A 20,563-nucleotide genomic window follows, 5' to 3' on the forward strand; every position below is an offset into this window, starting at 1 on the left:
GTCATACAAAGGTGTACACTACTGAGGACAGGACTGTGGCTGGAGACCCCTGGGCGCTCCCTGACTCCATGCCCAACAGCTGGAGGGCCAGGGTATTGTGGGAAGAGTGGGTGAGGTAGGGAGCAAAATCCTGAAGGGACAAGATGACTGACCAAGAGGACAAAGGCTAAGGCCTTGATGAGCTAAGTAATGATAGCTAATGGGAGTGGGGAAACAGAGCCCTGGGCAGGCACTGGAGGCAGCACAGTTTCAGGAGGTGACAAGGTCCAGGTCAGCCAGCGATACAGCAAGGGAGGTCAGCAAAGGCAATTGAAGGTGAGAAAGCTGGAGGCTGCCCCTTGGACATGACACCACCCAGGGGTGTAGAAGGAGCTGTGTACCTAGTTACCTGTCCCTTCTTCTCAGAGCTAGCCTACATCCTGACCTCCTAGTGGTCCATGTCTTTCAGGGATGAGATTTACTGCCAGATCTGCAAGCAACTGTCGGAAAACTTCAAAATGAGCAGTGTGGCCCGGGGCTGGATCCTGCTCAGCCTCTGTTTAGGCTGCTTCCCACCCTCTGAGAGGTTCATGAAGGTGGGGAAGACCCAGGGCAGTGGCTGGGGTTGGGGTAACAGGGTACATGGGAGTATGGGTTGGTCCTGAGCAATGGGGAAAGTCCAGAAATCCCAGTTTGGGGCCCAGTTCTTCTGCTTCTACTTGCCATGATGAACATCAGTGCCTATGCCTCTTTGGATCTCAGTTCTCCCTTCTGTGAAAGAGGACACTGGACCTGGTTTTTCTGGCCTCTATTCATGGGCTGCAGTTCATTTGGTCTGAGGCACTAGGGTGGCTCTTCTGAGATGGTAGAAGACATGTGCCTTGAAAAAACAAAGGTGTCCTAGGATTGAGCAGTGAGTGGAGATTGCCTGAAGCATCTCTCTCTGGTCCCTTGAACTAAAAATGAAGGTGAGGTATTGACAGATGCAGTGTTAAAGGCCACAGGCTTCACTGCTTTAATATGTCTTTTGGTTCTTATCATAAAAGTAGTATGTAGGAAATGCAGAAAATCTGAAAAGAAAATAAGTTTTCTCCACACCCAGAGGTAACTTGTTACAATTTTTGGTCTTTTGTGGTGCTATAGTGTCATACTTGTGGTCATACAGAAAACAATGTCACTTTCTCTCTGCCTTTGGGGACAGCAGGAAGCATGGTCAACCCCAGCCATCTGCACTGGGCACTAGGGCCACTCTTGACACCAGTCAATCATTCCAGGCTGCATCTTCTCACAAAAATCTCTCCTTGATTGAAAAGATTTTCAACACATTTCATCAAACATTTTTTTAAGAATTGACATCCACAGCTTTTTTTTTAAGATTTTATTTTTTATTTATTTTTAGAGAGGGGAAAGGAGGGAGAAAGAGAGAGAGAGAGAGAGACATCTATGTGTGGTTTCATCTCACATGGCCCCCACTGGGGACCTGGTCTGAAACCCAGGCATGTGCCCTAACTGGGAATCGAACCTGTGACCCTTTGGTTCACAGCCCACACTCAATCCACTGAGCTACACCAGCCAGGTCATCAAACATTTTGAACATCAACTCTCTTGTATCTTTCACTTGTCTCTGCAAGTGTCTTTTCATGTGACAAACTTTTCTCAAATGCCATCTTTAATGCCATATGTATATACAGCTATCCTATAGAGTATTTAACTTGTGGATGGACATTTGGGTCCACCTTCCATTTGCTTATTACTATAAATACTACCGTGATTAAAAATGTATATATTTGACCCTGGCTGGCATGGCTCAGTAGATTGAGTGCCAGCCTGCAAACCAAAGTGTCACCTGTTCAATTTCCAGTCAGGGCACATGCCTGGGTTGTGGGCCAGGTCCCCAGTATGGGACACATGAGAGGCAGCCACATTTTGATGTTTTCCTCTCTTTCTCTCTCCTTTCCCCTATCTAGAAATAAATAAATAAAATCTTTATTTATTATATTTATATATATATATGTGTTTGCCTTTAGGATAGGTCTGAACTATTGGATTAAAGAGTTTGCACATTTTAATAAAACCATGTACTATTTAAAACATTGACAAATTTATCCTAAGAAATGTTCAATTTATGTCCTTTTCATGTTATGTGAGACTGTGTTTTGCCAACACTATTATCATTTAAAATTTTTTAAAAATTGTTTCCAGTTTTATTGAGATATAATTGGTATCACATAAGTTTAAGGTATACAGTGTAGTGATTTTATATAGGCATATATTGCAAAATGATCACACAGTAAGGTTAGTTGACACATCTATCACCTCACAGAGCTAGAATGAATATAATTTTTAGAACCCATCTGGGCAGTAAGTAGAAAGTGGCCCCACCCTAAGTGTCTTCCTTCCTTTCCCTTCCTCTCTCACCAGTATCTGCTGAACTTCATTGGTGAAGGGCCAGCCAGTTATGGGCCCTTCTGTGCTGAGCGCCTGAGACGCACCTATGCGAATGGGGTTCGCATGGAGCCCCCCACCTGGCTGGAGCTACAGGTAGGGACTAGCTGGAGTGGGAAATGGTCAGGGTAGGGTGGTGCCAGCCCCCGTGGCTCCTCCAGCACAGATTCTGGGGTGGCTTCTTTTGTGCTTCCAGCAGGAAGTGTGTCCTTAGGTCTCTTCCACCCTCTTGGAGATCCTTCTATGCCAATTGTCTCTGTGAGTACCACCTGGGGCTCAGCTGCCCTAGGAGAAGCCCAGGCTTCAAAAGTGCTCTCCCCACTTGTAAATCCACATTCCTTCAGGGCGCTACTTGCTAAAGTGGAAATACATACCTGATAAACTGATTAGCATTCAAGCGTGAATGACTGCTAATTCCTTAAAGTGTTACCCTTCCCTAGGATATTTGCATTTTATAAAGAAGGCAGTGGTCATTCCAAGGTTGTCATCCTTGGCCACATTGCTATGCATCACCTGTGAGTTCTCACAGTGTCCTCAGGAAGGGCTATTCAGGCACAGGAAAGATTGAGGAGGCCCCTCCTGCACCCTGCTGTACTCATGGTTCCTGGAAGGCCCTCACTCCCTGTGTCCCTTGGTGCCTCATACTGGGGTCACCTTTTGCTATACTTTTTCCCATTCTCACCCTGCCACCCCACAGGACCTCTCCTCTTCTCTTCCTCTACCTGCTTGACTCATGAGCCCTGGAGTTGCACATGAAGTTGCAGCAGCTGTATGAGTGTGCTCACACCCTATTATACACAAAGGGAACTGTAGCTCCCATGTATCAAAAATGCTAGAGTCCATGACTCAGCAATGTCCAAGAGTTTTTGTGACCCTCTGTGAGTCTCAGTCACTCAACCTCCCAGAGCTCAGGGTTCTCATGTTAGAGGGGAACCTTTGCCTGCAGGTGGCACCCTGAAGACTGCTGAGGACCACCCACAGAAGCACACACACTACAGCAGCCTTGCTTTTGCTCCACCAGGTCCATCAGTGTAGCAGCCATATCTGATGGCCAGAACTTTGGGGAGAGAGGGAGACAGTGGGCCAGCCTCTGGGACAGGGACCTGAGCCCAGGGATATCTGGAGCAGAGGGACTGAGTCTTCATCTGTCCTCAGGCTGTCAAGTCCAAGAAACACATCCCGGTCCAGGTCATCTTGGTGACTGGAGAGAACCTGACTGTCATGGTGGACTCAGCCTCAACATCTCGGGAAGTCTGCCTGCACATTGCCCGCAAGCAAGGCCTCATTGATCACTTGGGCTTTTCCCTCCAGGTTGCTGTGTATGATAAGGTACTGGCCATAGGTCCCACCCATCCATCCTCCACCTCCCTCACACACCCAGGTCAGCTCCAGACATTGAACCACACCAATCTGGCCACTGTTCTCCTTCCCACATGACAAACACAGACATACACACTTACATGCTCACTCACACACTCACAGATACACTGATACACACACACACACTATCAGATACACATAGTTACATATATACACACACATACACATGCACACACACGTGCTCACTCATATACTTACATACTCACAGATACACACATACTCATACATGCACACTCACAGACTCACAAAAATGCTTCATCACCAGGTATCCTGTCCTCCTGCCCAGACACATTCTCAGCTCAGTGGCTGGCACTTGGCCCCAATGTCACGTTGCACACCTTGCTTGGCCCCTGCCACATCAGAGCAGCCCTCTCACACACAGACATCCACCAGCAATCACACATCCTGCCCTCCCCTTATGCTGGTAGCAGCACACTCCCATGTAGCAGATGCGGGGGCATTGAGGGGGCACCTGGTACAGCTCCACCTGACTCACATTCTCACCCATCAAGATGCCCACAGTCTCAGCCTCACTCACACCAACCAGCCAGTCTAGTGTACCACCCTAGCCATGGTGGCCATGGCATCAGTCCCCACCTCCCTTGAGAGGAGCCAGTGGGGAGGAGTGTCAGAATGATAGACTAGCCATACCCCTATGTGGAAAAACTGGCAGGCATCCAGAGGGACTCCTGTCCCCTAGGAATCCAGAGTGGGTTGCTGAGCATACCTTCACACGTGCTGAGAGTGGACATCCCCATGAGGCCTGTACATAGCAGCCCTAATTCTTATTGCCCTGCTCTGGCCTCAGTTCTGGTCCCTGGGCAGTGGGCGTGACCATGTGATGGATGCCATTGGCCAGTGTGAACAACTGGCCCGAGAGAGGGGTGAGAGTGAGCGCCACTCGCCCTGGCGCCTCTACTTCCGGAAGGAGTTCTTTACCCCCTGGCATGATTCCCAAGAGGACGCTGTCAGCACTGAGCTCATTTACCGCCAAGTTCTGCATGGAGTCTGGTCCGGCGAGTACAGCTTTGAGAAGGTGAGGGGGTACCACAGCTGTCAGGGCCTGGGATTGACCCACCACAGCCTTGCAGGGCATGCCACAGGGGTTGTGGAGGCCAAAGCAGGGCAGGCCTAAGGGATATGCAGGGGCAGAAGCAGAGACAGGGGGTCTGGGGATATATGCATGGAATACAGGTCCCTAGGCCCCACTGCTGGGCCTCCATGTCCTTCCCTTGGGCCACAGGTTTGCTCATGCCTCTAGGGCCCATGCACAGAAGTGGGCAGGGAAAGTCTCTCATCAGCTCCAGGCCTGCCTGGCTTCATTAATGACAGCTGTATATGGGGCAGTGGGGCCTGGTTATAAGGATGTGGCCTTGAAGCCCTAGCACTAGTTGAAGTCCTGCCTGTGCCTCTTTCTTGCATTGTGACCTTGGAGAGGTCTAGCTGAGAGCCTCAGGCCCTCAGCTAGAAAGTACAGAGCCCTTTGTATGGTTGTAAGAATTGAGGGAGGGGAGAGCATGCACCTGAGCCCTGAGAGAGCAGTGCACCTACTCAGCTGGTACAGATCTCCCTGTGCCTGAATCAGGAGGAAGATGCTCTCAGGACTCCTGGAAGCCTTCCTGGAGTGGAACAGTGGGCAAGGAGAGTCAGGGGTTAGGGGTACAGGAGCCCAGAAGGCAGGCAGGCAGCGACAGGATTTTGGTCTCCCAGGAGCACAGGGCAACTTTACATCTGTGGGGCCCCTGGAGCAGGGAATCTGTTCTAGGTGCCTCACACAAGGTCTCACTCAATTGAGTTCTTGCAGAAGACCTTCAGGGTGGCCACTAGTTACCTTTGACAAGTGAGGGCTGGGTAAGACAGAGTGAAGAACTTGCCCACATTCACCCCACACAGCCAGTGATGTCAGGGTTCCACCTGGGCCTCCTCTACCTCCTCATGGCTTCCTGAAGGCTAGGAGAGGAGTACAGGGAACCTCCCTTGTTAGGGCCCAGTCAAGGGCATATGGTGAGTCCACCCACTGAGCTGGGGAAAGGGCAAGTTCTGCCTGGAGGAGGTCTCAGGCCTGGTGGCTGTTCATGCTCCTGGTTCTTGCCTGAGTGCTGGTCATTTCTACTGTGCTGGGGGTGAGCACTGGGGCACCATCAGAGGTGTCGCAGGGGAGGGAATGCTCTCACTTGTCCTCCCTTACCTGAGTGTCTGCCCTGGGCTGTGCAGGAGGAAGAGCTCGTGGAGCTGCTGGCCCGGCACTGCTATGTGCAGCTCGGCGCCTCGCTTGGGAGAGAGGCAGTCCAGGAGCTTCTGCCCAGCTGCATCCCCTCCAAACTGTACAGGACCAAGCCCCTGGAGCAGTGGGCTAGCCTTGTCACTGCCGCCCATGCCAAGGTCAGCCCCCACAGAGCCCTGGCTCTTCTCTGGGGGGTGGGAGCCTAGAGAGGATGAGACCCTCCCTATGAGCCCCCTACCCACTGGGAACAGGAACTTTAACTTGACACATAGCATAGCTCTGTCTTCAGGTTTAACCAAGCTCCTTTGGTTCAGCTCCCGATCACAGGCTCATCCATGCTCCCTCCTCCTTTCAAGCTGACTTCTTGGGTCCATGCAGTTTATCCTGTACTGGTCTCTACTACAGTGTCTGCCCAGGCCCTAGCCTTTGACACAAGTGGGCATCCAGTGGCTGACCTGGCCACACCTTTACCTCTGCACTACCCTGCCCTGTCCTGACCCCTCTCTGAGCCTTGCATGCTCTGTTCAGTCTCTGGACAGCAAGGAGGGCTGCCTCTCTTTCCCCCTGCTTGGTCATCCTGCACCATGTGCATATGGCTCCCCCTGGGGGCTCATAACCTCCTCCCCATGCCTCTACTCACTCCAGTGGCCCCCACACCAGTGCAGGTTTCTGCTGCTCCCTAACTTTCACCTGAAGAGGGGACAGCAAAGACATACCATCTAATTCACAATCCCCTGGCCTCTCTTCCCCTCCCCACGATAGGCCTTCCCAGACCTGCCCCTCTGTCAGAGCCTTCCTCTTGTGCTGAGCTCTGCAGCAGGCATAAGGGAACACAGGCATCTCTGAGGCACCAGACAAGGCTTGATGCCACTGCTGCAGGAGAGCTGTGTGGGGAATGATGGAGGATGATGAAACCCTTTAGTTAAAGCTTCCCCCAATTCCATCCTCCCTATGGCGCTGTGGACCAAGAAAGGACAGGATAGGGAGTGGGGAAGAAGAAGACAGCTCAGTGTCTGCTCATCAGGGATTGATAGCCCAATGGCAGGGAGATAAGCCCCAGCTGAGTGGTTCCAGTAGGAGGGCCCAATCAGATTCAGAGAAGGACATTGCAGAGGACCAAGTGATGCCATCTCCTTTCTGCCACTCAAAAGATAACCTGAAGTGGGCCGTGGACAAGGGTCCTGTGTGCCTGTGGTTTGGGAAATACTATTTTTCTGTTCTGCTCTTAGGGAGTCCCAGTGACATGTTCATGCAGTAGAAAGTCTGACTGTTTTATCCAATATTTCCCAAACATATTTGGCCATAGAAGCCTTGTTCCACAGACATTCACTTGCACTCCTTGGGAACACTCCTGTGCCAGCATTTGGGGCAGCAGAGCCCCTTTTGAGTTTTTATGGTGTTCCCCAGCTTGGGAAGATATGTTTGCAAGAGAGATTCAGACTCTGGGGAGCATATATGAGAAGGAGGGGAACCAGAGGCATACACGAACCTAAATGATCATGAGTAAGAAGTAGCCTTCCTTTGGGAAGGGGGGGTTGGGCTGAGGGTAAAGAATTAGATTTTCCCTCACCACTTTTTTCCAAAGTGGACATAGTTTCAATGATTTTTTTTCATTAAACCCTTCAAACACATACATCACCAAATAAATCAGAAAATATAGCCAACACAAAAAGTGAAATCATCATATATCAGGCTTAATGTTGTGATATATGCCCTTCCAGACTTCTTTATTCACATGGACACAAATGAGATATGAATATGATAGAAACATCTTTTAAAAATAAAAAGATCATATTCTATGATAATTTTCAAATTGTTTCTTCACTTGACCCCATAGTATGGAGCCATGTTTCCATGTCCCTACATACTGACCTTTATATTCATTTGACTGAGTGCATAGTATATATTAATGAATTATAATTCACTTTTTTGATTCCTAGTTATGAATGTTAAGGTCATTTACCATTTCTGACTATTTAAACAACAAGGTGAACAACTTTGTAGAAATAACTTTTATACACCTGATTTATTCATCAGGTTAAATTCCTATAAAAGGGATTTCAGAGTGTATGAACATTCTAAAATATTTGATGTATGTGGCATATTGCCAAGTCACTCTTCAGATATGGCACATCAATTTATATTTCCCAAGTCAGTATGTGAATATTACCCAACTGATATTTAAAGTAGAAACAAAAATATTTTATTCAACAAACAGTAAAAAGAAAGTTCAGTCATACATACAGAGCAGTGGAGATGGGGAGAGGAAAGGGTGAAGGAGGGGGAATAGTAAGAAAGAAAGAGGAAGGAAAGTGGAGATGGGGACTGGAGAGGGGAAGTTGAGGTGGAGGCCCCTGGAAAATGCTTCCCAAATATGTGAAAATAGGAAGAGAGAGGTATCAAGGACACAGAGATACACACCAAGACAGGCCACATGTTCAGAACAAGATACAGACCCATGTGGCTTGTGCTGGCAAAAGCCCACCAGAGAACATAGACACGAGCCTGCAGACACACCCAGATGTGTGCTACAGCTTTCCATGCAGCAGTAGCAAGCAGCAACCAGGCCCTGCAGCTCACTGGCATCCTGATGCTGAAAGAAGAAAACTTCCCTCCCTTCTCAGAATCATCCATGAAGGGTCCTCCCCCAGGGCAGGTAAAATAGGGCTTCATCAGCTCTCTAGCCGTCCCACGCAGTCCTCACTAGGCACTGACTCCACTGTAGGTAGGGGCTTCAAAGAATGATCCAGCAAAGATGTGAGAGGAGTGATAGTGGTGACACACCGTGTCCCTGAGCAGGCACCATACACCCAGAAGCGGGCTATGCCACGGGACGTGCAAGAGCAGGTGGTGGATGCCGCCCGCCTGCAGTGGCCACTGCTCTTCTCCAGACTCTTTGAAGTTACCACCTTCTCTGGTAATGGCAAATGATGGGGTGAGGGGCGCGGGTGAGGACCCCTACCCAGGGCCAGCTCATGCTTCACACTCTGTCTCCTCTGGCCAGGACCCCAACTGCCCAAAACTCAGTTGATCTTGGCTGTTAATTGGAAGGGGCTGTATTTCCTGGACCAGAAGGAGAGGACACTCCTAGAACTCTCTTTCCCAGAGGTCATGAGTCTGATCACCAACAGGTGGGTGCCCCCAAAGAAGATGCTCAGATCTTTCTCTCCTCAAAGCTCAGTCTTTGGGGCTTCAGGAGAGATGGAGAGAGGGAGGCACATTATTGATCCTGGGAGCCCAGGTAGAGTACAGGGATGAAGACTGATGTGTACAGTGTGGTGGCCATTGGACATTGGGCCCTACCCTCTTCTGTCTCCAGCCACACTGCCCTGCCCATGAGATACTGTGCCTGTGGATTCTGCATTGCCCTCTCAGCCTCTCTTTACACCCACATCCTCCTAGAAGGGGCACACGGTCTTGCAGCCTTTTGGGTGTATATTCCTTATAGGTTCTTTCCTTCTCACTGGTCATACAGAAGGTACAGGCCATCTAGAAGAATTGAGGGACAGGGTCTGGGTGCCTAGGTGTGTGCAAGGTCACATGGCCATGCTAGAGTGGCCTTACAGGCCAGGCTGGGCCCAGCCACCTACCCTCAAGGTTCTCTGTGGCTCTCATCTCCTGAGAATGCCTCCAAGCCCTTTGGGAAGGCTGGCCTGAGTCCTGAAGAGCCCCTTCAGTTAAAGCCCCCAGGCTGGCATAACCATTATAATCGTTACCACTGGGTGCAGGGCACACACTGGCCACCACTTCCTGAGGCTGACCATGCTAGGCACATTACTATCTGCCATGAAGTCCTCACAGCATCACCCAGCTTGCACATGAACACACTGAGGCATGCAGAGGCTGGGTGTCTCACCCAAGCTCACCAAAGCTGGCGCCTCATCTTAGTTCCAACTCAGTTCTTTGCTGTGTCCTTCTGGTGGCCCTGCACACTGGCCACCTCATTACCTACCCAGAGCTGACCCCAGGTACCACCAACTGCCTCTGAGGTCCCATGGGCCCTGAGCTGTGGCTGTCTTTTGTCCACCACACACAGTGCTGCCTGGGGTCTGGGCCAACCCTAGCCCTGCTGGTGGCCCTGCACAAGTCATTGTGTCTCCTCATCTGTAACTCAGGAGGGTCGCCCTTAACAAGGCTGTTGAGTGGCAAAAATGGAAAGGGCAGAAGAGGCCTTCAGTCATGTGGTGTTTTTTCCCCTCAGGGAGGCCCAGGGTGGACAGAGGCTGTTGCTGTCCACACTATATGAAGAGGAGTATGAGTTTATGTCCCCCAGCAGTGTGGCCATCGCCGAGTTGGTAGCCATGTTTCTGGAGGGCCTGAAGGAGAGATCCGTGTTCGCTATGGCCCTGCAGGACCAGAAGGCCACAGGTGCCTGGCTGGGTGGGGTGTGAGTGTGATTGGTGAAAGGGAAACTTGCTCATCTTCATGTTGTAGCAGCCATGTGACAAGGAGCAGGGCTCAGGGACTTGAGCAGGGAGATGGAGAAAGGACCGTAAAACACTGAGGGGGTAGCTTTGGGTAAAACCCTACCTTCCACAAAATGAGGGGTTAAAGAAGGTGATCTGCACCCCTCCAAGGCCACCCTAGCTGAGGACTGTACCAAGGGAAGTGTGGGAAGGGCCTAGCCTCTCCTCCTGCAGAGAACAGCCTGCCACGGGCCTGTAGTTTGAGCACCACCGCCACAGCCATCCTGTTACCCCATTTTACAGACAGGGAACCAGAAGCTCAGAAAAGGGAAGCAGCTTGTCCAGGATCACACAGCTCAGGGGAAGAGGGATTTGAACCCTACATCTAGTTTTTAACTCCTGTAGGAGCTGAGCACTCGTGGAAAATTGGCAGAGCTGTTACTGCAGGGCTAGGGAAGGGAGTGAGGAGGCTCACTGGGATGTGGAGGCAAGGGCTGTGCTCACAGCAGTAAAAACCATCAGTCCTGAAACCTTATTGCTGCCACGCAGTCTGCCCCCACCACTGCCCCACAGAGAAAAGGACTTTTATCTCACTTTACAGATGAGGGTAACATGACACCTAGGCTGGCTTTGTGACTGCCAGCCTGGGCATTCCTTCCCTTGTTGGCACACCTCTTGCCTCACAGGCCACAGCTCCTGGTCAGGTCTCTGAGCAGGTCTCCCAAGGTAGGGCCATGGTCAGAGCTCCCCAGCCCCTACCCACTAGGTTCTGGGCCTGTCCAAGCCCTTGGGAGCCCAAGCTCTGTGAATCCTGCCACCACTCCCATCAGAGTGGCCTGGGCCCTCAGTTCTATGTCTCAGCTCCCTCATCTCTCAATAAAGACAACCCATAAAATTCCAGCATACCATAGCCTTTGCAGACTCATTGGTAAATTGTGACTTTTCTGCCCTTGTGTGTGTAACCTGGATTTGCAGATGACGCCACCCTCCTGCCCTTTAAAAAGGGGGACTTGCTGATCCTGACCAAGAAGCAGGGACTGTTGGCCTCTGAGAACTGGATCCTGGGCCAGAACCACAGGACAGGCAAGACAGGGCTGATGCTTACCACCCGTCTCTATGTCATCCCAACAGTCACCAAGCCCTCTGCACAGCTGCTGGTAACCCATCTTCAATCAGGGCATCATGAGCACATGGGAAATGACCAGGATGCCCTTCTGGGGGTCCTAGCTCAAGGGCCTGTATCCTACCTCACTGAGGGCCATGAGGGCCACCTGGGCATCAGGCCAGCCCTGCCCACTCCATTGTTCCTCTGGGGTGACCATGAAGCTGGTAGTGTCTATGCCATGTCCAGCACAGTGCTTGACAGTTCATGGGAAGCTCAGGAAGTGGGCATCCATTCCATCTCTCCTACCATGGGTGTGTCCTAGGAACAAACCCATGCCTTCCCCAGCCCCCGCCTCATTGAAACCCTGGCTCAAGGGGGCTCAAGTCTCCCTACCCTTAAGAACCAGTCCACTCCAGCCCCTGAGAGCAGCCTTACTGGGAAGTAGGACAGGTAGACATTCCAATATGCATATATTGAGTGCCAACTGTCTATCCCATGTCTGCAATACAGAATTGACCACAACAGGGACCCTGCCCTCAAGGAGCACTGGGGCAAGTGATCGACTGATAGCCACCAACAAACAGCACTGGTTGTTATGAAAGCAAATAATAGGGTGGAGTTTACCCTGTCTGTCAGGCATCACTGAGGTAGTAACATTTGTGTGTAGCCTAAAGGAGGTTCATACTTCCAGCCAGGCAGCAGGGCCAGGTGGCAAATGCCCCTGAAGAGAGGCACTGTGGGGAAAGGGAGCCTGGAAAATCTAAGAAGCCCTCCTAAGAGAAAGGAATCTGGCTCAGGGAGGTTGAGTCACTGGTCCTGGGTCACAATAGGTGATACAGGAGGAGTAGGCCCAGGACTGTTCAGGTCTGTGGCCCTGCCCCTCCTAAGTCACTAAGACAACTAGGTCAGGAAGAGCCTATGGGGAGGGCCTTGTGGACAGTGGCTCCTGGCACCCACAGGCATGTGCCCCCACAGAGCTTGCTGGCCATGTCACCAGAGAAGCGGAAGCTGGCAGCTCAGGAGGGGCAACCGGCAGAACCACTGCCTGAGGAGCAGGCCAAGGAGAAGCTGCACACCCTGGAGACATTCTCCTATGAGTTCTTTAGGTGCTCACCATGCCCCACAAGTCCCAGTCAGCCCCTCTGAACTCCCTGAGAGCTTTGGGGAGGCCACAGAGGCAGGTGAGGTGTCCACCTGGGGAGAAGGTGACCCTATGAGCCTCCTACAACCACCCTGGAGGTTGGAGGGGGTGACCTGTGTCTCAGCTTAGTGCTGTGGATACAGCTGGCACCTCCACAGGGACCCACACTGGAGTCTGGGTCTCCAGCCTGACTATGCCAAACAGGAGGCAGATGGGGAGGAGACAGAGGAGCAGCAGGGATAGAGATAGCCCTCACACCAGCCTCTATCTTTGACAGAGCCCTGGAGAAGGAGACAGTCAGCAGAGCCATGTACCCCCTGACCAGGTCCCGAGGCCACCTGTGGGCTCACTCCCCTGAGCCACTGCGGCAGCCTCTGCTCAAGCGTGTCCATGCCAACACGGAACTGTGGGACGTCAGTTGTCAGATCTTCATCGATATCCTTCCCCGGCTAGCCTGCCCCAGCTCCATGCCATCTCCATGGGCATGGAGCCCACCATCACCCCAAGAGGGGCCAGGTCTCACGGAACACAAGGCAGGGGCAGTGTGCAGTTCATAGGACTATTCAGGTGTCATGCGGGGTGGGGCTCAGGATCAGTGTTGACAGACAACCACACCAGCTTATTCTCCTTAATAGCCACACCCATTCTCAGGTATATGGGCGATTACCCCTCTCGGCAGGCCTGGACCTCCATGGAGCTCACTGACCAGATCTTCTCGTGGGCCCTCCAGGACACGGTTCTGCAGGATGAAGTCTACTGCCAGATTCTGAAGCAGCTGACACACAATACCAAGAGGTCTGCTGGGGATGGGGTGGGAATGGCTCCCAGAGGCTGTGCCCACTGTTCAGACAGGGAGGTGGCAGCTCCTGGAGGCCACACAGCCTGCCCAGGTACCTGCAGTAGCTGAGGGATGGGCTGGAACCCTGGTCTGTCCTGCTGACTTCTTGGAGTGATCAGAGCAGGGAGAGCAATGTACCTGTTTTGGGCTGTGCCTGCTGCCACCCTTGGCCTCTCTAAACTTCAGCATGATCCTCCACAGAATGGACACAGTAGCACCCCTCCCCAGCTAATGGGTATGAAAGCCTTCTTGGCCTTGAGCAGCTAGGTCATGGTCCTCCTTGCCCATGGCTGAGCATGCCTCATGTCTATCTCCCCAAGGTGCCTAGCTCACCTGGCCTCTGGGAGGGGTTCTTCCTGGGCTGATGGACTCTGTCACCCCCAGGTATAGCGAAGAGCGGGGCTGGCAACTGCTATGGCTCTGCACTGGTCTCTTCCCACCTGGCAAAGCGCTAATGCCCCACGTCCAGAAATTCATAGACACAAGGAGGACGAAGCTGCTGGCCCCTGACTGCAGCCGCCGCATCCAGAGGGTGCTGAGGTGAACCTGAAAGCTCCCATGACTGCCCCCTGGAGATGCTGAGAGAGCCAGCTGGGCCCTTCAGGAGTTTGTGGCCCAGTGCAGCCAGATTCTGCATCCTCTGCAGAAGCTGGTGTCAGTTTGAGGAGGCAGGACCAAGTCCCTAGCCACTGGGGAGGAGGATGGAGAGTGAGGCTCAAGAGGGTCTCAGGGGGGTCTGAGTGGTCATGGAGGCTTCTGGTAGGTTCAGAACCTTGTGACTCAAAATTCTGAGGAGACAGGAAAAGCCTGGACACACATGGGGAGGGGACCCAGCTGGCCAGGACTTCCAACACACTAGGTGGAGTGTTTTCTTGTTCTCATGAAGAATGGACATGGGGCAGGAAGGTCAGGGACTCCTGCAGGGCCTCTCTGAGGGTACCCACCTCCCCCGCCCCCCCCCCTACAACCAGGGCTGCCGCCACAAGCTCACCCTCTCTCACAGCTGCCTAACTGGGACCCACAGGGAACTGCCTGGAGATCATAAGGTGACTTGTATACCCCAAGCCACCCATCCTCCCCTCCTAAGTCAGAAGCCCACCCCTGCCAATCCATGTGCTGTCTTCCAACCCAGCCCACTTAGAGCCTGGCAGTTTTTCCTCAGCTCTCAGATCTCAGCCCCACTGCCTGTGCCCCTAGCTTGGACTTCTGGGGCTATGAGGGAGAGTAGGCTGGCCATGTGTGTGACTACAACAGTGAGTGGCAGCCCTGATGGTAGAGGGGGAGGTGGGTACCCTCAGAGAGGCCCTGCAGGTGTCCCTGACCCTCCTGCCCCATGTCCATTCTTCATGAGAACAAGAAAACAACCCACCTGGTGTGTTGGAAGTCCTGGCCAGCCGGATCCCCTCCCCATGTGTGTCCCAGGCTTTTCCTGCCTCCTCAGAACCTTGAGTCACAAGGGAAGTGAGTCTGGGCTGGCCTCTGCCATGTTCTCTGGGCCGCACGCTGAGCACTCCAGGCAGGGGCAGCCCCCTGGGAACCACCCCTCAGTAGTGGTGGCTGGGGCTGGCCAGCAGGGTGGGGGACAGGGTGGCATGTGCAGTGTGCACTATCCTACTCTAGGGCGGGGCCCCGGAAGAAGCCCCCACACCAAGTCGAGGTGGAGGCCATAGAGCAGAACATCTCCCGCATCTGCCACAAGATCTACTTCCCCAACAACACCAGCGAGGTGAATCCCACCCCACCCCCTGTGGGAAACCCTGAGAAACTCTCTTCCCCTGCCCCATCACTGGTGTGCTACAATAGTGAACCGAGTGCGGTGCACCCTCATGTACTTCAGGCCAGTGCAGGGAGGGACAGTCCCCTTGCCCTCCAGGGAGGCTACTAGTACAGTTCAAAGTCAGGACTGTCCCAAAGGTACAGAGGAACATTCTAGGCTGGGGCAGAAGGCAGAGAAGGCCAGAAGAGTGGGCAGCAAGTCTAAGTCCCAGGGCATGGGACCCCTTGGGCTTCTGACCAGAGCACAGGGAACAGGTGCTGCCATTGGGTATGCTTGCGGAAAGAGCTCATGTTGGGAGCTGGGAACCATAGATGGGGCAGATGGGAGACAGAAAACCAGCCAGTCCCAGCTGTGATAAAGAGGCCCTCAGCCAAGTGGCAGCAGTAAAGCGAGGTGCAGAGGAGGCCGAGGAGCAGAGGAGGTCGAGGAGCAATGAGCCTTTACAGTCTAAATGCTGGTGAAGTCCCCAGATGGAAAGTCACCAGTCTGGCTGCAGGGTGCTCAGCATCTCAGACCCCCAAGACAGTAAACTGTGTAACTACACAACATGACATCTGGCCAGTTTTCTAGAAGGAAGTCTTGCCCTTCTCAGGCCAGGTATGTCCAGCCAAACTTAGGAAGGTGCAGCAGTGTCAGAGCTCGAGGGCTCGTCTGAGCTGAACTTGTTCTGAAATGGTCCTGTGCCACCCCTCTGCCCAGATGCTGGAAGTGGGTGCCCACAGCCGGGTGCGGGACGTGTGTGAAAGCATCTCCGCCAGACTGCAGCTGGCCTCCTGGGAAGGCTGTAGCCTCTTTATCAAGATTGCAGACAAGGTACAGCTGGCAGGCAGGTCAGATGCCAGAGAAGCAAGTGGGCAGGGTGTGTGGAAATCCCCACTGGGCTGAGGGGCTGAAAGGACAAAGGTGAGTGGGCTCGTGAAGTCCACAGGTCCCTGAGTGAGCAAGGCCCAGTGTGTCACCTAGCTTCCCAGGCCCTGGTGTCCCCAGGAATGCACTCCCAGGAAGCCCTTCCACCTGTGCACCCTCCTTTGCCTCTTACCCTACCCAATCCAGGTCATCAGCCAAAAAGAGGGAGACTTCTTCTTTGACTCCTTGTGGCAATTGTCTGACTGGGTGAAGAAGAGCAAGCCTCAGAAAGAAGGTGGGGAGTGTCTGTGGGACAGGGTTGGGATTCATCTGTGATGGAAGGGCAGGGGTGGGGAGTGTCTGACTCCTTGGGCCAGATCACAAGACTCCCCTAGCATTTCCTGCATGGCCCTTGCCCATACATTCATTCCACCTTATACCGCCCCTCCCCCCACCATGTCATGAGAATGGCCAGGCCTGGGATCAGCTGTGGGGGCCCTGCCCTGGAGCTCTCCCAGTTCAGACAGGGACAAGATATGAGGGAAGGTGTAGAACAGATGAAGGATGCACAGGGCTGTGGGGGTGGACAGAGGCCTGACAGGGAGGTCCAGGAACATTCCTGGAGAAGGTGGTTTCTATACTAGTCTTGAAGGATGAGGAAGAATTGGGGCCAGTGAGGAAGAAAGGTGGGCAGGGGAGGCAGCAGGCACAAACACAACAGCATTATGAATGTGTCAGGAAGACGTGCTTCGGGCAGGGTGCAGCAGGGCCCTGGCCAGGGGAGGTGGGGCATGGCCATAGAGCCTGGCAGGCTGGAGGTGGTCCTGGTAAAAGCTGGGGCCCAGGCCAGGCTGGGTGCTTACTGATGTCCCCGCCCAGGGGCCCCTGTGATGCTCCCCTACCAGGTGTACTTCATGCGAAAACTGTGGCTCAATGTGGCCCCAGGGAAGGACGTGCATGCCGACACCATACTCCATTACCACCAGGTACCCAGAAAGACTCCCTCCAGTGGGGGTTTGGGTCCACCCTCCCTCCCACACCTACTCTGAGATGTGGAAGCAGAAGGCCCATGAGGGCTTCGTTGTCCCAGGGCCCCAAAGTCTACTGGGTTGTGGGGAAAGGTCCAGGAACAACCAGAAGGCTCACCATATGTGGTTACCAGACCTACCCCCTGAAGTTTCTGGAGCCAGGAGCAGAGAGAGGGTAGCATTTGGCAACAGTGACTGGCAACAGCACCTGCAGCCTGACTGCCAGGGAGGGGTGGGGAAAGGGGACCTCCCACCACCCCACAGTCAGAGGAGCACTAGCCTTTGTCCTGAAGGGTCAACTACATAGGGGTCGAGTGGGCCACTGTGTTCACAGCAAGATGTTAAGGGTCTCGGCCTTAACTCATGAGAGTCATTGCCACTGCAGGAGACCCTATCCTAAGGGCCTTAGCTTCTTGCTGACTCTGTCTCCTAGGTGGGAGTGGGCTGACACCCCTGCCACCTGCCACATGAGTTGGGGGGTAGCAGCCTAACACTGTGTATCCATCACCCAGGAGCTGCCCAAGTACCTGCGTGGGTTCCACAAGTGTTCCCGGGAGGATGCCATCCAGCTGGCAGGCCTCATCTACAAGGCCCAGTTTGACAACGACCAGTCCCAGCTAGCTAACATCCCCAAGATCCTGAGGGAACTTGTGCCGGAAAATCTTATGCGCCTGATGTCCTTGGAGGAATGGAAAAAGGTCCTTCATGGGAGCTGGGGAGGGACCTTCAGGTTACTGCCCCTCCCAGGGACCCTGCCTTTGCAGGATGAGCATATTTCTGGGTATGGAGGATGGTCTGAGCCTAAGTATATCACACCTTCCCCACATTGACCATACATAGTACCTCACAGACACATTCTGGGCAGAGGACACACCTGCCTCTCAGTGCACGCCCCCCCCCAGCCCCTGAGCTAGTCTCAGGTACACAGGCTCTGGACTAAGGCCCTTAGGCTCCATGTGAAGGGCTTGGAGAAGCAGTGGCCCCCACCAGGCCTTCACTAACCCTAATCTCCCACAGAACATCCTTCTGGCCTATGACAAGCACAGGGACAAGGCAGCGGAGGAGGCCAAAGTGGCCTTCCTAAAGCGGATCTGCCGGTGGCCCACCTTTGGGTCGGCCTTCTTCGAGGTGAAGGTAGGCCTCATCCCATGCACACCTGTGCTTGCCTAAGAAGGCTCCACTCCAGCTCTGGGCCCAGCAGCCTGGGCTCCCCCAAACATACATCTTGGGGCGAGTCTCGTCACTGGGTTTGAGAGGGGCATGTGGGCACATGTGTACATGCGTGTGCCTCGGGGAAGGCAACCTGGCCTGCCAGGATGGGCTGTGAGCACCACACTCCTCCCCAGCAAACCTCGGAACCCTCCTACCCAGACATCGTCCTCATTGCCATCAACCGGCATGGAGTTCTGCTCATCCACCCCAAGACCAAGGTAGCAACGGGGCTCCACGGGACTGGGGAGGCTGCGAGGGTCCCAAGACCCCCCACAGAGTTGGGGCTGTGATCACCTGCCCTTCTGCCCCTCCCCCATGGCCCCAGGGGCTCAGGTAGACCCCAGGGCAGCAGCTCAGACTCAGACCCTGAGCCACTCTGTCCCCAGGAGTTGCTCACCACCTACCCGTTCACCAAGATCTCCAGCTGGAGCAGTGGTAGCACCTACTTCCACATGGTGCTGGGGAGCCTGGGCCGAGGCAGCCGCCTGCTGTGTGAGACCTCTCTGGTGAGCCCCCTATCCCCGCTCAAACACACAGGACCCAGAAGCACTGTGACAGGCTTCCTCCACACTGATGCCCTGCTTCCAGGCCAGTTACTAACTAAGGAGGCAAGGTCACCTGTGGATGATGCCAGGCTGGGAGGGATAGGTGTCACCCAGGGGCATGGCGGCGAGACCTGGCAAAAGGGCCCTGTGGTTCTGGGCCTGTCTTCTTGCAGCAGGAGACCTATTTCCATTCCCACCTCCCTGCCCAGTGTGTCCCTAAGGCAAAAGTTGAGTACTGCCGGGCTCTGGTAAGGACCACCCCCAGCTGTACCCAGCAGCCCCCAACCTCACCCTTCCCTTGTTCAGGGCTACAAGATGGATGACCTGCTGACCTCATATGTGCAACAGCTCCTGAACACTGTGAACAAGCAGCGGGCTACCCGGGCCCCAGCCCTGGCTGACCCTTAGCAGCGGTGGTACACTTGCCCATGCAATCGACCTTCCCAATTTGGGGTCCTTTTAGCCTCTACTGGCAGCCTTTCATGCTGCTCCCTCCCCAGAATACTCCAAAACCCTCATCACTCCAGGCAGGACCCCTCCCCTGCATGGGGCCAGAGGTGGCAGGCCTTCTGACCCAGTGGGCAGATGGCTGAGACAACCACCCAAGAATGTTCAATAAAAATTCTGGGAACAGGGAAGAATGTGTCAGTGAAAAGAAAGGATAAAGGTTCAGGTGAGCAGGAGGCCTGGGAGATGCTGGCCAGCAAAGGGTTTCTTCCAGGAAAAGCATTGTGACTTCTCCAGAGACACACGGATGACAACTCTGCTCTCAGAGAATGACTTCATTGGTTTCTCCCTCCTTTGTTCTTCTCCCCTCTTCCTCCCTCCTTTCTTCCCATTTCTTGGACTAGGTGGAAAAGCCCCTCTCTCTGTACACCTTCCTCCTTCCCCTGCATGGCAACAAAATGGGACACATCATTGTTGCCAGCCATGTAGAGGCAGAGGCTGCTGGCTTCATGCAGGAGGCAGATCTGGATGCACAGCCTTAAAGGACTGGCTGCACCTCCTGCACTGGCAGCCCTGTCAGAGCCTGTCCTCCAGCACACTCTACCTCCCCGGTCACCCTTCATGGACTGCAGGTTTCTGGCTGGCCTTTTTCTTCAAGCCCTGATGGAAGCCTGGCCCTGGAAACAGGGACTGGGTCCCACCTGCCCTGTCTGGTGTCTGTTGAAGTATGTTCAAGGGGGCCGCTGCCCCACCTCCTGACCCCATCGCCACAGACCATGCAAACAAAATGGTTGTGTATGCAAGCCTTTATTTATTGTGCAAGCGCGAGTCACACCAAGTCCTGTGCTGGCCATGGAGGAAGTATCCTCCCTGGAGGGTAGGAATGAGCCATCCACCTGGCTCCACCACCTTCTGGCCCCCAGCTTTACCCAGAAGCTTCATGTGTGCCTGGGGTGCAGGGATGGAGGGACTGTGGTGACCACAGAGGAGCTTGGGAAAGCCACAGTGACCCAAGCCTGGGATGGAGTAGCCAAGGCCAGATTTTAGGAAGGAAGCCTCCTGAGTGAGAGGGGAGTAGGGTCCTTGTCCATACTGCTGATTCATGGGGTGAGTTGGCAGGATGTGCTGGCCCAGTTAAGGCACAAGGATCCTACTTGGATGAGTGGGTGGCTGAGGGATGGAAGAGTGGT

The 20,563-nt window shown here is 53.7% G+C and overlaps 1 protein-coding gene across 1 annotated transcript in view; it reads left to right on the top strand.

Annotated features, from left to right (window-relative positions):
• MYO7B (myosin VIIB) overlaps positions 1-19,564 on the top strand; it is a 110,579-nt gene extending 91,015 nt beyond the window's left edge. The window contains exons 27-48 of the mRNA XM_045826063.1: positions 449-575; positions 2,401-2,520; positions 3,580-3,753; positions 4,613-4,840; positions 6,019-6,186; positions 8,828-8,945; positions 9,033-9,159; positions 10,230-10,396; positions 11,410-11,591; positions 12,515-12,645; positions 12,958-13,115; positions 13,322-13,475; positions 13,903-14,058; positions 15,139-15,244; positions 15,995-16,108; positions 16,349-16,436; positions 17,021-17,127; positions 17,682-17,867; positions 18,187-18,303; positions 18,516-18,599; positions 18,768-18,887; positions 19,233-19,564. Coding sequence (XP_045682019.1) covers positions 449-575; positions 2,401-2,520; positions 3,580-3,753; positions 4,613-4,840; positions 6,019-6,186; positions 8,828-8,945; positions 9,033-9,159; positions 10,230-10,396; positions 11,410-11,591; positions 12,515-12,645; positions 12,958-13,115; positions 13,322-13,475; positions 13,903-14,058; positions 15,139-15,244; positions 15,995-16,108; positions 16,349-16,436; positions 17,021-17,127; positions 17,682-17,867; positions 18,187-18,303; positions 18,516-18,599; positions 18,768-18,887; positions 19,233-19,334 — 3,034 coding nt within the window. The 3' untranslated portion in view covers positions 19,335-19,564. The remainder of the gene's footprint in view (positions 1-448; positions 576-2,400; positions 2,521-3,579; positions 3,754-4,612; positions 4,841-6,018; positions 6,187-8,827; positions 8,946-9,032; positions 9,160-10,229; positions 10,397-11,409; positions 11,592-12,514; positions 12,646-12,957; positions 13,116-13,321; positions 13,476-13,902; positions 14,059-15,138; positions 15,245-15,994; positions 16,109-16,348; positions 16,437-17,020; positions 17,128-17,681; positions 17,868-18,186; positions 18,304-18,515; positions 18,600-18,767; positions 18,888-19,232) is intronic.
• The last annotated feature ends 999 nt before the right edge of the window (positions 19,565-20,563 follow it).

This window comes from Phyllostomus hastatus, unplaced genomic scaffold, assembly GCF_019186645.2.
Source record: "Phyllostomus hastatus isolate PE091 unplaced genomic scaffold, TTU_PhHast_1.1 phas_scaffold_60, whole genome shotgun sequence".
NCBI classification, from domain to species: Eukaryota; Metazoa; Chordata; class Mammalia; order Chiroptera; family Phyllostomidae; genus Phyllostomus; species Phyllostomus hastatus.